This window comes from Aythya ferina, assembly GCF_964211825.1.
Source record: "Aythya ferina genome assembly, chromosome: 3".
NCBI classification, from domain to species: domain Eukaryota; kingdom Metazoa; phylum Chordata; class Aves; order Anseriformes; family Anatidae; genus Aythya; species Aythya ferina.
Window position 1 is genome coordinate 11,008,816 of NC_140298.1, and position 16,249 is coordinate 11,025,064.

The window sequence follows — 16,249 nt, forward strand, 5'->3', positions numbered from 1 at the left end:
GACGGTCCAAGCCAGTCAAAGGCACTTTACTGAAAAAGCGAAGGTAAAAGGGAAAGAACAGGGCCAGAGTGAAAAAAGCATTGGGTATGCCAAAGACTTGCAAAGACTTCTCTTCCATATTCCTGTATTTTTCTCCTAAAAACCAATCATGGCACTAGAGGGTTGGGCATCAGCCATTTATCAGCCTGCTTTCCTAAGTTGAAGAGGCTTTTCTGATCACAGGGCTGCTATGTATGTGCATCTTCCCTTTTCTGACCAGTAATACTAGAATTTATTATTATTTTACAGCCCCATTTCACCAACGCAGCATGAAAGCCTCCATCATGGTAATAAATGACGTATATACAAGGAGATGCCTCCAGTACTCCTCTTGAATTGAAAGGATGTGACCAGAGCTCCCCTTGAGAAACAGCTCTTAAAAAGGAAAAATACCAGTAGGAATTCACTGTTGGACCCAAGACACAAACCCATCAGAAACCTAAAAATGAAATGAAAACAACTTGTGGCAGGAAAGGCAATGGCAGCTCCCAGTTGTGAATACCTTAAAGAAAACACCAGAAGGGATGAGAAGGATTTGTACTTTCCAAAAGACTAAAACCAAGCAAGAAAACCAGCATTATCTAGATGGAATTTATTTCCTTTTGAAATAAAAAGCAACTCACTAAGGGATTCACTTTTACAGTCAAGTTGGGAGAATTCATACATCCGCTCAAAAGACACTGAAGTACCATACTTGGGACAGATTTGTGGAGTGCCTGGGTAAGAGCAGAGCAGGTGCCACCAGCTGCACCTGCACTGCTGCTGAGCACCTTCTTAGCCAGCTCACAGCCTCGTGGTATGAGGCCGCATGGGGACCTGAAGTAGGAAGCTCATGGCTTAGTGTTGCGGGTCGAGGACTGCATCTAAAGAGCACAGAAAAATGCACGTCCTCCAACAGCCCTTCCATTTTTCTCCCAGAGACCTTACCTGAAGACCCTGACCACTTAAAGCAAGTGGTGAAGTCTTCCATCTCAGTCAGGACTCACACTGTTACAAGGGCAGCTGTTGGAATGTGTCAATTATTTTTTTTTTTACAGTCCAAGAGAGTGCAATAACAGATCTTTTGCATTTGTACCTTAGGAAAAAATAATCTGAAGCCAAGCAGAGAGCCCTAGGAGATATGACAGGGCCATCACAAGGAATGGTAACATCACAGAAAAATAAGAAATATAATTTCTGACACGGATAATAACAAAAAAGACCAAGAAGATATTTGGAAAAGCAGTCATTACCCAGCATTCACGCTTCCACAGAAAACTCTGGGATCCCTCTTGCTGTGTGCGAACAACAAAAGAACTGGCAGCTTTCTAAATCTAAAGTAGGACTTCTGCAAGATTACAAATTTCTGGCAAGATAAAAGACGGGTCCTAAATACTCAATGGTTCATATAAACCCTATGGCACCTGCTTCCAGGAGGAGGAGTATTTCCTTTGTTAAATTCCAGCTATAGGAATGATTTGGCCTCATAAAGCTGACTGCTCTAACAAGCTTTACACAGGACTAGACATTCGCCTTGATGCAAAACATGGCAATCTGTTAATGGGGACTCAGAGAGGCATTCTTCAGCAAACACACTTAGCTTGTGCATTGCTAGTGGAAAAGATTAAGACAACTCTGAGATAATTGGCATTAATTTAACCATTTTCTGGGATCTACTGCCAGAAAGAATGCCCCACAGCCTACATCACACTGCTTAGAGGAACAGGGTACAATCAAGCAGCACCACAGGGAAGGAAAATCAGTAAAGCAGTGGCTAGGTGTTGTCTGTGAGGAAGCCCAGCCTTCACTCACCCCTAAAGTACCTTCATCTGTTGGCAACATTAGCTCTGGGGTGAAAAATCAAAACTGAGCAACTTCCTATTCTCAAATGTTGCCGTGACGCTTCACAGGACTTACTGTTTGGGTGCTGCCTGGTCTCATGTCTTCAGCTGAGCTGAACATGTCATGGTGAGGGAGAGCATCAAAGGAGCTAAATGTCTGATGGGAGACAGAAATGCATCTACAGAACCCAGCCCGCAGGGAACAGTTTTGATTTCCAGTTCTCCTGAAGCATCCATATACTGTTTCAGAATCAAAATATTTGCAGTTCTGGTGCATTCACATTTTTCCATGAAACATTTAGACTTGTTAAAAAAGGGGGGGGGGGGTGGAGTGTAACAGACAACCATTTTTTCAAACCTCAAACATTTTTTCAAAACATTTCTTATTTGTTGACTTTCATTGTCAGCTACAAAGCATGCTTTTAGTTTCCTGAGTTAAAAGGAGTTTGGATGATTCTAATGGGAGGAAATGCAAAGTTTCAGCAGGTCTTGATCTGCTGAAAATGAAATAATAAATATTGGCCAAAGGATGTCCCTAGAGAATTGTGTTTGTCTTCTTCCATTTTTAAATTGAGCCAAGGATTGATCAGATTTTGCGGACATGGCTATAAATAAGCTGGTTAAAAAGAAACTTCACCTGTAGTTTCACAGTGGGCTGACTAATCCTTTCTTACTTTGTTTGCATAGTGCTGCAGCACACGGTTAAACAGCCAGTCGTGACGCACTCACTGTGTTGTCCCTCAGAGGTGGCCACATCTCATTCTGAGCGTCTTTTTGCAAAATTCATTCATTTCCCTTTACCAGGAAAGGTGCTTTGCAAATGAAGGCTGCTGCTGCTCTAAAATTGGAGCTGCCTCTTCCTAGTGCCGTGAACATAAACATCAGCAACTGGGTATCTTTCCAAGATAGCTTCCTCTGAAGCAAGAGAGGAGAAAGAAAAGGGGAGACTTATCATTATTGTACATCAAAGCTAAGTGTAAATATATATTACTGAGTTAACAGTGTGGAGGACTGACCACATGCACTCATCTCGCTAAAGCAGCCAAAGGAAAGTGTCACAAGTCCAGGCAAATCTTGGCGTATGCACAGCCATCATTTTGTAACTACTTGCTGTCCAAAATGCCAAGAGAAATCAACAGGACCTTTGCAATGTTTGCCGGACTTTGATCAGGTTTGGGGTGCAAAATCAGGAAGTTTGTGGTAAAGGAAAAAAGGTGGAGTCAGAATCCAGAAGCGTCTGGATCAGCTTCAAGCAAAGTTTACCATCTGCCATTAAGCATTACCCCAGCCCAGCACCACCCAGAAGTAAATGTAAGCTGCTGCTGGAAGTACATTTGTAGCAGGACCGAACTCCTAGCAGGATCAGGTATACAACTGTCCTAATGCTCAAAGATCACTGAACATTTGTAACAGGACCAAATTCCTGGCAGGATCAGGTATGCAACTGCTCCAGAGATCACTGAGGTTAGAAACTCACCTCCTTTCTTCCCCTTTCAAGCCAACAATCAGACCTGCCTGTCGTCAGTTCCCACATGTGTTCAGATTTTTTTCTCCCCTGTTCAATTTTGCCGGAAAAGGGATATGGCTTAATTTGTTTGGACTGACCCATTAAACAAACATGAGCAGGACGTGGAGTGCTAGCAAAGGTGCATGTGTGTTTTCATGAAGGGAACTGACTTCTCGCTTTCTTGATGTCACAGGCAAGCCTCTTTTAGACATATTTATGCTGGAATGGACTCCACATTTTTCAAGCCCCAGAGGGATTACTTTAACAAAATTTGTGCTTCCTCTGGACTTTTTTCTCAACAGCTTGCTAAGAGGGGGGGAGAAAACCAGTTCCTGATCTGCTCTAAGATATCCTTCGTTTGGTTCCAAAATGTGGGAATTACTCACCAAAAGGCAAGAAAGCTGCTATGAGCTGCAATGCAGGGGGGGAATGGAACAAGGTTTGGACCCTTGTGATTAATTCAGATATGACACTTTAAAAAAAAAAAAAAAAAAAAAAGCTACTTTCCAGGTTCTATTTGACATTTTCAAGTGACTGGAGAACAGGAGAGGAAGCGGAGTGGGAGAAAAATGTTGCTTCATATTCCGTGTGTAATTGACAGTAAGTGCTTCCAGGCAAGAAACTAAATTAAAGCAACATTCTCACCCACTCTGGAGTTTCTAAACTGCATCTCCATTTGAACAGCAGCACAATAAGCTTACTAATTTCTCCCTACAATAAGCACTTATTGGGATTTGCCTAATTCCCCACCTCCAACTCATTAGGGCCTTTACTAACAGATCTCTTGTAAAAACAGGTCTCAAATGGCATTGCTTTCCCCTACATGTATATGTGTGTGTCCATGCAACACATATATACATGTACACGTGGGAATTATCAGAACACTATTATAAAGCCAGCGTTCTTTCTCGTTGCCCCTTCTCTCCCCAACCCACCTCCCTCCCCTTCCCGTGGTCAGCAAATTTCAAAACAGACTGGAACTGAAAACTTTCAAGAGCCACCCAGCCCTTGTTAGCACTGCAAACGTCTAGGTGCGTTAACAAGTCCCCGGTCCACTTCTAGGACACGTGTTAACAAACGGCCTCTAGTTCACAATACTGATTCCTTGGATTCAGGGTCTGCTGTACTGGTTGCGTTGGAGACTTGGTTTTTGTGGGTTACCAAAGGCGACGTCTCCTCTTCAGACTTGCTGTTAGCAACTGCTTCTACGCTGACTTCTTTTAGCTCCTGCTCTTTTTCTTTCTTGTCTTTTTCATTCAGGTAATTGAGGATACCTGCTCCTAGGGCATCCCCTTCTACGTTCACAACTGTGGTGGTTCGGTCCCTGGTTAAGATTAAAAACAAGAAAACAAAGCAGTGGCCTTTTAGTTTAAGAGTTACAACACCGTAAGGAGAGCCAAATTCATCTCCCCAGATCCACTGACATTAAAGGAGATAGAGATGGGAGATGTTGTTACTGTAGGTATTTTCCACAGAAATATTATCAGCATTTCACAACTAAAAACGTGCACAGGAGAGGGTTCAAGGCAGGCCCAACTGTTACTGTCAACTAGTTCTGGTCTCTCAGCAGGTTGCAGCAGTGCTACTGCTGTTTCTCAGGCGTCTTTCTTTTTCCGCCCTTCCCCGGGCCAGCAGGTTTCCAGTGCAAGTTCAGAGCAGGAACTTGATTTAGGCTTATTCAGAAAGTGATTCAGAGCACCCAACTTTGTTTTTAACCATAGAAAGACATCTTAGCCCAAACATGTACATAAGGTGTCCTTCCAAAGGCAGGCAGAATGACTTGGTTCTCTAGGTTTCTTGCTAGCAGCACCTGTCCTAATCTTCAGTCCTACAGCACAAAACCACTGTGTCTCGGGGTCAAACAGAAGATGTTTATGACTCAAAAAAAAACCAATTTCTCCAGTGCCTTTTGAGATTTCCATTAGTAATTCTGCAGCATTACTTCAGCATGTGCTTAACTTGTAACTATGGTCTTCTTTGGTAATTAAACAGCTGGCATTAAAACGAGATCCAGGGCTCTTCCGTCCCTCCTCCCTGCTTTTCTTACCACAAGGCTGAATTCCTCAGCTGGAACAACAGTGTTGACCACAGAGGGATACTACGTATTTTGAAACAAAAGCAGCCAGCGTGACACAGGCTAAGGGTAGCCCAGTGAGAAAGGAACAGCAAGTTTTATGCTCGTGCCTCCAGGCAGTTCCGAGTACAGCTTGTGGAAAGCACAGCTACCACTGTAATCCCTCGGGAGATGAGACACGAAGGGCCAGCCAGTGCTTTGCCTGCCTCTCCTGTCCTTTGGAGGTGGCTGGTCCCCAGGTGGTCACAGCAAGAAGGAGTTCAGTAGCCCTAACAAAAATGCTGGAGCAAGATCGAGCTCCATAGATGTGTGTTGGTGTGTGAAAGGAAGGAGGCAATACAGCTGCCTTCTTCCTCAGCCGTGGCAACTCAAGACTGTCCTCAGACATCCAAATTTCCACATCTTCTGTGGAAGCAGGCCATCTGTATAGAGAGGGTGCTGTTTCCAAACTGCAGTGGGGAAAGACTATGTACATCTAAACCAAGAAGTGCCCCCAAACCTGTCAAGTGGAAAAAATCCCAGTGGGATCCAGATTGCTTTACCTTTACTGGCCAGTGGTTCAGCATGACCCGACTTCAACCAGCTGGCTTGAGAGCAGTTTATGCTTTTAAATTATCACGTTGAGCTTATTGCACTAGTATTTAAAGTGCAGGCACGCTGTAAATCCTAGGTGCTCAGAGAAACCCTTGCAGTTTGATTTTTTCTAGTATTCTAAGAACTCCTGATTTTCTAGTACTTCTAATGACTGCAGACAGACAGGCTTGTTTGAGAAGAAAAGCAGGGAAACCCTTTTCCAAGAGCTCATTTAAGCAATAAGAAAACATCTGCATGTGGCATTTACTTTTATCATGTGGCTCATGGCTGGGTCCCCTGTACTTAAAGCAAATTTTCTAGGCTTAATCTAATTTAGGTGGGACAAAAGATAAATTAAGGCTTTAATGAGGACATAACTACATGAGTGGTGAGATAAGCTCTTCCCAACAGAGCTGGGCAAGGAGATCATCTCTCATATTTCAAGGAGGGAAACAGCTCTTGGAAAGGAGAGAAGGAGCTGAGCAAAGGTCTGACCTCTTAGGTCTTTCACAGAAGATGGAAGGGAAGGGTGATAATACCGTGTGGTAAACTTGTGATTCCCAGCAGCATGTTCCAGCTGTGACACTGCCCACATTTGTGATGAATGCTGCAAGGCCTCTGTGTGCCTGCCCTGCCAACGGACGGCAGCTCTCTGTGATGCCTGTGTTGGTGTTTTGATCAGTCTTCCTTTTATAGTTCAAACAATAGCTGGCAACAGCTTCTGATGAAGACTGCTGCACACATATGGCTGACAAAGCTTTCCACCACTGTTCAGATTCAATTTCCTTTTTCCTCCTCCCCTTCCAGTGTCCAACTAATTCCCAGCAGTGTCAATACCTGCTTGAACAAACTTTTAACAATTCTTCTTGGGGGAACTGAAACCAGGACGAAATATATTTCATTAAGGGCTCAGTAAAAAAGCAGAAGAGGGATTGTAGCATTCTAACTGCTCTAACTGAGAAGGGACTGCCTTTTCCATCATTCTTCATCACCTGTCATGAGTTCCCTGTCCTGTAGACAGCCACATCTTGTCGAGTTTTATTTTATACTGCGCTACTTCGACTACCCTGAGCTGTATTTCCAGCTGAAAACGCTACGTGTCATGCAACAGCACACACATGTGGCCTGAAGTACTTACACAATCCAGTCCACTGCTAATATCAAAGACAGATCGTTGGTCGGAAGTCCAATGGCCTCCAAGATAATAGCGATGGTGAGGACTCCTCCGGCTGGGACCCCGGCTGCACCCACGCTGGACGCAGTTGCTGTCACGCTGCAAACCAATTGGTGTTTCTGGTTAGCATTACAGCACACATTTCCCCGCTGCAGCAATTGTAAACAAAGTCTACAGCAAGGACACACAGATCGTTTGCTTCCCAGGCAAACCCCTTCCTGCTTGTTGATGCGTTGTAATGGGGATAGAGTACAGTTGCTCAGCAGGCATCTGCAGCAGCTACCAAGGTAATGGTTCTGTTTTTAACACTATCATTGCCTTTTTTTGGGGGAAAAACAAAACTTGAGCTATTTCCCACTGCCTTATTATTACATCCATTTCCAAGTCATGTATTGGTTCAAAGATACCAAATACATTTTATCTTCTGGTCCAAAATGCAAAAAGGTAAACTGTGCCATGCACTGAAAAGGGTACGGAGGAAGCTTGCTCCACAACAGGGAGCAGCACCGCCGAGGTAGGGCAATGCCGAAGCTAATTAGCTCTGACCAAGACTTCAAAACCCAGCCTGAGTGCTGTGTAGGATTAAAGTGCTTTAAGACTTCATCTCAAAAGTCCGAGTATGCTGTTCATAAACACATGCTAATGGCACTATCCCTGCTCTGTGTTTTGCTTGCATCCAAACAGACCTGAAAGCAGTGCATGTGCTAGTGGACATGAATCCTGCACCTTTTTGTTTGCAGATGTCTACAGCTGTATTTTCCTTGGGCTATTATTGCGTAGTCCTCAGGCCTGTGTTAACACCTGAAAGGCTAATTTTGCCATCTGCAAAGAAAATAATGCCCCAGCCCTGCCTTAAATAGACAAACAATATACTGAGAAATGCAGTAAGGAAGGAAATAAAACCTGGCCAGGAAGGGTAAAAAACGCAAGGTCCTAAGAGGTATCTGGTGGATACAGCTTACGGATTCTTGGCACAGTGAGGGGCTAGAGCTCCTAGGATACTCACTTCAGGGATTTGGGGGAGGGAATTGAAGAGAACGACACTTCACAGGATATGGGACCTGGGAGGCTGTTCTAGGCATGGAGAGGAGAGAGTCCCAGACAAGGAGGCAGGACTGAGGTGGCGGAGTAGATAATGAGGAAAAGCGTATCAGGAGGGGGATGATTATTATCTGACCTGGGAAACCAGTGATGTGATGTTACGAAGGGCAGAAGTAAACAAGAACAGAATCTTCAGTATGAAATTGATACGAAAGGAACTGAGAAGCTGGCTGGAGGATTTTCTAGGATATTCAGAGGGTAAATATGGGGTAGCTTTCTGCTTAGAGCAGCATGCCACAGTTATTCAGCTTAACAGCAAATGGAGTTAGAGTTGATCCTTAAAGAAGGAGACAAATTTGATGCGAGGAACAGCTTTAAACAGCTCAAAGTCTGTTTCATAATTCAGTTACTCCTCCCAGGTCCCACCTTTTATTAAATAGAGATTCTAGCCAATCTTCTAAAGCTTGAAAGATTCTGTTCTTTAATGACCCTATAATTATGTTTCATAGCAGTTTGCTAGCTTGAAGTCAGAGATGTGGAATGCAAACTGCTAGCTATTAACAGGGAGACCACAGGCTTTAATGTGTCTGGGGGCCAGAAGGATGTGGTTACAATAGCAAGCAACTTACAGAATAGTGAAGATTTGCCCAGCGTTGAGATCAACATTGTTCAGCTGAGCAATGAACACGGCTGCCATGCACTGAAAAATAGCAGCTCCATCCATGTTCACAGTTGCACCGATAGGAAGGATAAACCTGCTGATCCTGTGGTCGACTCCATTGTTTTCCTCGATACACTTAATCATTGACGGGAGAGTGGCTGAGCTAGAAACATAGAAAAGGGAAAAAAAAAATCAAACACAAAGCATCAGGGTGCACTGAATGGGAAGTCACTGTCTCATGACTGTCATGTTTCTAACACGCTGCAGAACAGACTGTCAAGAAGATGGTGCCATTTTTGTAGTCCCTCTCTGTCATGACAGCAATGTCCCTCCTTGTTGGTCTTGAGCTACAATATTTAATAATCTGCTTCCATCCAGAAATAGCTGGTAAGGACTCAACCTCCAAGACGCAAGAACTCATGACCTGACTCAGTATGAGGCGTAATAGTGCAGTGGAATGATAAGGGCTCAAAACCTGCTGCACTATTACTTTCTCAGATGAACCGACACATCAAAAAACACTGCTGGACTTACTTCTTGCATTGTAAACTGTAAGGTTTCATTCATAAACTCTCTCCTACTTTGTGTTTAACTGAGCTCCTGTGACAGTCATGCATCTACTCCTTTTGGAGATGACCCGAAGTGGTTTTATTTAGTTATGATCTTTGATCAGGAGCTTGCCCCTTGGGAAAAATGTAAATGACATGCTCAATAAATTGGCAAACGTTGGTTATGACAAATAAAAGCTGTTCAGGCCAGAGCTTTGAAATCAAGAACGCTAAGTCACTTTACTCTAGCTAATAAATCTGCTTTACCCCTGCAAAATCAGTCTACAGTTGTTCTAGATCCCGCTGAACTCGGATAACTAAACATCACGGGACAAAGTCCCTCACTACTGATGCTCACTTTACCTAAAATTGAAAGGACAGCTGGCAAGATCTTTTTAAGGCAAATACTTTCACCTTTTCCCCCCAGAATTTCCAACTCAGCATAATGTTACATTCCCAGTATCTTGAGGAATTGTTTTCAACAGCTAATTATCAGTATTTCCTGTGCAATGGGCTGCTGACAACAGTGTGACTCCCTGTGCTCAGTAGCCTCTTTTTGCAATCTCAGGAGCAGTATTTTCACCCAAAACTCAACACAATTTGGTGTTAGGATACAACCAGCTTGCAGCCACTAACACAATTGGTCTATAGTCCCAGAAGACACACGGAAACCCACCTAGAGCAAGTGGCAAAGGCAGTGGCAAACGGTGTGATAAGTCCTAAGAGAAAACGGTATGGATTTTGACGTGTGGATGCAAAATAAATGAGCGGCAGAATGATTCCTCCATGGATGAAGTGGCCCAGAATAGAGGCGAAGATGTATTTTCCCAGGCTGGTCACCAGGAGCACAATATCTTCCATTTCCACAATCTTGCTCCCAACAAGGAACATAATGCCAACAGGGACATACCTGTGTGAAGAAATACGGCCTGCCATTAAGTACAATAAAAATAAAACACCTTGAAAAACATGCCGTTTTCCCCTCTAGAGATAACGTTCTTCTAAGAATATGCTGCTCCTACTGAAGAGAAGCACCATACCCCACCACATGCTCAGGTTACTCAAATTTGGAAGGCTTCTCTTACACATTTGCTTGGTGGAAGGCAAACAGTCAAACTGGAAAAGCTCTGTTCACCTAGACGCTCAGAGAAATATCCAGGAAAATGCAGAAAGAAAGCCTAGCAAGAAGTAGAAATGCTGGCTGAGGCTGAAGACATCAATGTGACGTTTTAGTGCATCAGGGAGGAAGGCAGGCAAAGACCCAGAGCTAAGGTCACTACTGAAGGGAAGGTAGGTGTTCAGAAAGGAGCAGTATCATGTCAATGGAGTGGAGAAAGAACTGGAAGAGTGAGGTGAATTTAAAGCTCATTAAGATGGTGGACACACCGGGTGCCAACACGTTCAGTGTAGGAAAGAAGCAGTTATGCCCATACCAGTGACCCATACTGCAGAGCTCAGCTAAAAGCTGCTGAGGCACTTGCCAAAGCAAGCAATTAACTCTGCTATTTGCCTACCAAAGAAAGGCTAAGTCAAACGACCAGGCATCCAGAGCCTCCCTCAAGCCAGCAGCCACGTAGGTACACTCCCACCTCTCCTATCTAGAAATGTCGTCGGACGTCAGCGTTTGTTTGAAGTTTCCTTTGTCAGAAAGGCTTGGAACTGTTCCAGGGGAAGGGCCACATGTGGGCCACAGCCACACCTCTGCCCGTAACAGTGCAGCTGAGAACAGCCCTGAAAAGACAGAACTGCTCTCACATCTGCAGCACAACAGCTACCGAGCGAACTTTTGAAATCACTTCAGGCCCAGCCTCATTTCCTCCCAAGCTGTATTTGGCAAGCCTGGGGCTGAGCACCTCTACCTATTCCTGCATCTGAGATTAAATAAAGACTAAAAGGTCACGCAGCTCTTCGAAATGCTGCCCCAGACACACATGACTGCAAAAGATATGCGTGCACATCTCAGGAATAAAGAAAGTTTTTATCTCACTCTTCCCTGCAACCCAGTGCCCGCATTTAGTGAGGCTGATCAGTGGAGTTGGGACAGACTTCAAAAGGTTTGGAAACATGTGCAAGCCTTAAGGCTGCCGAGATCAGCCTCTGCTTCTCCCTCAGCAGTTGTGCAGCTCCTCTGTTCTGCACCTCCTTACGTCCCAGGTCAATGTGAGCATCTTTTCTCTGGCCTCTACTGGCCAAATCTCTGGAGGGGGGTGTTGAACCTTCCCACCTAGCCTCTGCCAGACCAGCCAGGTCTACCTGAGCCCCAGTGTTGCACGAGCTCTGCAAACACAGACACTGGACTTGGACCTGAGACTGGATCCCTCCCTTTGAAGAAGGCTGGAGAGGAAGGAGCTGGAAGTTGAGACTAAAGTGCTGCTCAATACAAGGAAGGCTGATGAATGGGACTGTAAAAGAGCCTTTTCTCTTGGTAACATGATTTGACTCATTCCACAGTGTCCTCTGGAAGCACATGCAGCTCGACAGATTTTGGATAAATACCAGGATGACACAAGAGCCTTAAGGAAGGAAAGAGAAGTAAGGACTGTGGTGCACTACAATGTTAAGAGTCAGCTGTGGTCCCAATAATCCCAGAGTAAAGGATTACATATCATCTGATTAGCTTGAAGTGTTAGCACAGTAATCAGCTGAATACAAGAACTGCCTCTTATCAGTATTCAGTGTCCAAGGAATTACACTCCGGAGCAAAAGACTTAAGCTGCTTTCAAACTTCAAATTTTTCAATCCCTTAGGACAGCAACTAACAGAGAGATCTGCCTGTGTAAATTCAGGTCTTTTCTTAAAACCTTTCTGCTTCTTAGAGGGAGAAAAATAGTAGGAATCAAAAAATGCAGAAAGAGGGGAGAAAACACACCTTTGCTGAGGTAACCTTATAGCTTTTCCAGCATTACTTTAGAAAAGGAGTGAGAAATGCCTTACTGCTAATTTGTTAGCTAGCTGTGCTTATGAATATTTTTATTTTTGCATGTGAGGTATTATAAGTACCATTGGTTTCACAGGAGGAACTCCCAGCTGTACAAAAACAACCACGCTACTGCTCTGAGGCCTAGATTCACACTGCCTGACAGACAAAACCTGGTCAGGAGGCTGCTCCAGAGCTTAGGTGGCCTAAACCTATTGATTTATCTCCTAGTGAGAAAGTTCAGTGTACCCTTGTTCCTAACATACAGGCTTTTCCTGGGTGCCAAAAGCTTTGTGAGATCTGTCATAGCAACATTCACAACATAAATGTGTCTGGACTTCAGGGAATTGAGTGAAGTAATGGATTTGCTCATTAAGAGGCAGGAGACAAACAATCAAACCTTAGGAAACACCTATTCTTTGGTATGGGATAGCGAGAAGCATCCTTGGAGAAGCACAAACAAGAAACAAACTCTCTGCTAGTTACACTGCTTCCTGCCTCACCCAGGAAAATGAACAAAATCTTAGAATATGAACAGAGATTTAAAGATCCACTATTGTCTGCCAATAAAAATAATGGATACTCGATAGCCAGCACTACTGTTTCAGTAGGATGGAGACCATTCCCCCGTTCTGTGGAAAGGGACGTAGGTTCTGTCACCCTGTGATCCAAGTGGACACACGGGGCTCTGTATTCCTGCACTCAGCAAGGCTCCTCTCAAACCACACAGCAGCGAGTGGGGCTATCTTCTGATCTCCTTGGGCATCTTTCAGGTTAGTACAAGAAACCATCTGACCATCAGAAAAACCGAGGCATGAAGCTACAAGTATGATTTTGGCACCGCATTTTGCACATTTGCAGGTGCACTCCAAGAACAAACAACCCCGGCTTTTACACGGCCATCTTCCACACTTGCTGACATCTCATTTATTCATTCAAAACCATTGCCTTTAGGCACATGATGGCAGCTAGCCATGGACTTATGTTATTTTGAAATAGAGTGTTGTCCTTCCTCTAATTGAAATGGTGTTCTGGAGAGGACTTTTAAGCCGGTATCTATCTGATACCTTAGCTATGCAGAACAGGTCAAAGACAAGAAGAAAATACATTACAGAGTAACATCATGACATTGACTCTTGCTGTGGTGAAAGATCTGGTGTGAAAAAGCTGGAGAGATGGATAAATGGTGGGATTCCTGGCTAAGCATAACGATCTAGTGCAGATGTACCTGCAGTCACACACTTACCACATAATCCAGGTGACCAAGACCATAGTTGCCTCATTGAACGAATTAAAGAAGCGGATGAGATCTTCTCCTTCCCGGCCAAGCTTCTTCAGCGCCACTCCTAAAACCAGAGCAAACAGCACGAGGCCCAGGATATTCATCCCTTCAATCTCATTACCGACAGGGATCTGTAAAGGTAAAATAAGGAGACTTATTAGATGTGAGACTGGTGCAAAACCCAACAAAAGGGTCACCTTGTTTTGTTGCTGACCTAAAGTCAACATGCAGAACTTATTTTGGGAAGGGCAGCACTTTACTGGAGACAGCTCAGCATTGCAGAATGGAAACGTGGTACACAGTTGAAAGGAACCAAACAAGATCTGGATTTAGTCCTGATACAAAATTCTTTGGTTCCAGCCAGCGTGGATTTACTGAGGAGGGAAAGGGCCTGCCGCTACCTGCCCTTACACCCTCCAATACACTACAGTATCCAAACACACTGTTATTTCCTGACATTTCTGAGAGGAATCTACTTTCAGAAACTGCTAGCTCCATTGCTTTAGTACAATTTTTATACCGAGGTGAAAACCACGAGAAGACATTCAGTGTTACAAAGTGGAAAGGAGAGAAAAGGCAGAGTAAGGTAGCAAAGTGGGAAAGCCACTCATTCACGTCTCCACATCAGCTGGGGAGATGCACAGAGAGCAGAAGAAATACCTGTTCTCCTTCTCAGAAATCGTGTGTCTGTGCGGTACAAGTAAGAGGATGAAAAACAGGATCTGTCTATTCACAAAAACCAACCTACTCACAAGTCTGGTCAGCTGCTCCTTCACGGTTTGCCTCTCAAGAAGAGTTTGGACTTTTTTTGGCAAAGCAGTATCGCATGAACTGAGGGAGTGCTCTTGTGGCTTCGTAAAAATACAATTGTTTTGACAAACATTTTTTTTCCTCCAACTTGGCAGTACAAGTTCTACATGTCATTTTTTTATTTTATTTGGAACGGCTTCGAAAACAAATTAGATTTATGGACAAGCTTTGTCCTTTTGGCTAGTTTAAGTAGACACTAGCTCAACACTAGGAAAGAAAAACATATTCTCAGCTAAAAGCTTAAAATGAATATTGACTAAAGAACTCAGGGTACTGATCTGCTACAGATAAAAGCAGCGTGCCTGAGATGAGACTTGCTCTGGAAATATACTGCTGAGCTGGACTGTCTCTTAGTGACAGGTGGAAACGCAGAGCTGCACAGAAGGGGATAAAATAAATTATACACAATGCAGTGTGAAGGTTAAACTGCTGTTAACAACTGTGTTTATGAGGACAGACACTGGAGGTTCTGGCTTTTTATTTGATAGCTACTAAATAATTAGATATAGGAGCTGCGATTTTTTTACGGTAGTTGCTTGTTCAGGGTGAAGTTAGTATTTATTTGATTTCAGACTGAGAGAAGTGAAAACATGGACAGCATATTAGCACTGGGACTCGGTGTATCTCCAGAGATGTCTGAAGTATTGTTTTCTGCACACACAGCAACTTTTCTGTCTGCTAGTTTTGTCTACATTCTCTTTGGTGTGTCTGAAAACCCTAAACTCTTCTCAGGCAAGTTAGATGAAAAAAATGAGACCTTCCTAGTAATTCAATAAATGGTCTGTGTACACAGTATGTGCACATTTTCTACTTTTCACTTTTGATAAAAATAGGATAGGAAATCAGTTCTAGCAGCCTTATAGTAAATCTTAACTACGTTTCAGTGACAGTTCATCGGATCAATGTATGAGTGTTGAATTTTATGACAGATTTATTCACAGAAAGTAAATAAATATGCAGTAAAATGATGCTGCTTGGCTTTTTTTTTTTTTCTTGTAGGCCACGTCGTTTCATAAAAACAAAGCTTGCTCTGAGAAATGTCAACTCAGGCAAAAGGTAGGTGTTTTCACGTCAGAAAATGGTTCGCAGAGTAAATGGAATACTTTGCCATTTCAATATGACTTTTCATCCTGGTATTTTAGACTTATTATTTTATTATATAACATCTCATATCAGGTTCATTTGATACAAGGTTAATATGAAAACCCCTGCTTGGAACAAACTTTTACCATAATGGGCCCCAATTTTTTCCACCCCAAAGAATGTTTTTACAAAAACAAACCGAGACAAACAAACAAAAACAAAACCAAACCCACAACACTGAATGGTCTTTTTGTTTGTTTCTCATTCAGGAAAAAAAAAAATCTGTATCAAACTTTGCTATGCAACACACACACGGTGTTTCAAGCTGCTGAAAGTGCCCAGCATCCTGACCTGGATGTTAGCGGGAGGGAGTTTCACGACACTACTTACACCAGTGTTTTGCAAAGTATCTCTCTCCTTTAAACCCCTTCTGCTGGAGAACTGCTTCTCAACTCATTAATGCAGCAGCGTGAGCCTGAAGCCTAGCAACCCGCTGCCGTTTGGGCTTCCCAACGATCTGGTCTCAAGAACGAGGCAGAACTGCGCTGAATCTGCAGGAGGATCACGCAGCTTCCCACCAGCTGTGCAGGGCATCCAGGGACACAGAGCAAGAGCTCCTTGTGCCCAATTTGGAACATCATTTCCCTGATTAGAGTGGGTCAGCGCTCTTCTGGTTCATTCAGACCCCACAAGCACCAGCCGCTCCACCTCATTCAGAGC

The 16,249-nt window shown here is 43.7% G+C and overlaps 1 protein-coding gene across 1 annotated transcript in view; it reads right to left on the bottom strand.

Annotated features, from left to right (window-relative positions):
* Positions 1 to 616: 616 nt before the first annotated feature.
* SLC1A4 (solute carrier family 1 member 4) overlaps positions 617 to 16,249 on the bottom strand; it is a 28,380-nt gene continuing 12,747 nt past the window's right edge. Inside the window, exons 4-8 of the mRNA XM_084512743.1 lie at positions 13,601 to 13,767; positions 10,114 to 10,347; positions 8,858 to 9,052; positions 7,152 to 7,286; positions 617 to 4,690 (exon numbers count right to left, since the gene is read on the bottom strand). Coding sequence (XP_084368869.1) covers positions 4,456 to 4,690; positions 7,152 to 7,286; positions 8,858 to 9,052; positions 10,114 to 10,347; positions 13,601 to 13,767 — 966 coding nt within the window. The 3' untranslated portion in view covers positions 617 to 4,455. The remainder of the gene's footprint in view (positions 4,691 to 7,151; positions 7,287 to 8,857; positions 9,053 to 10,113; positions 10,348 to 13,600; positions 13,768 to 16,249) is intronic.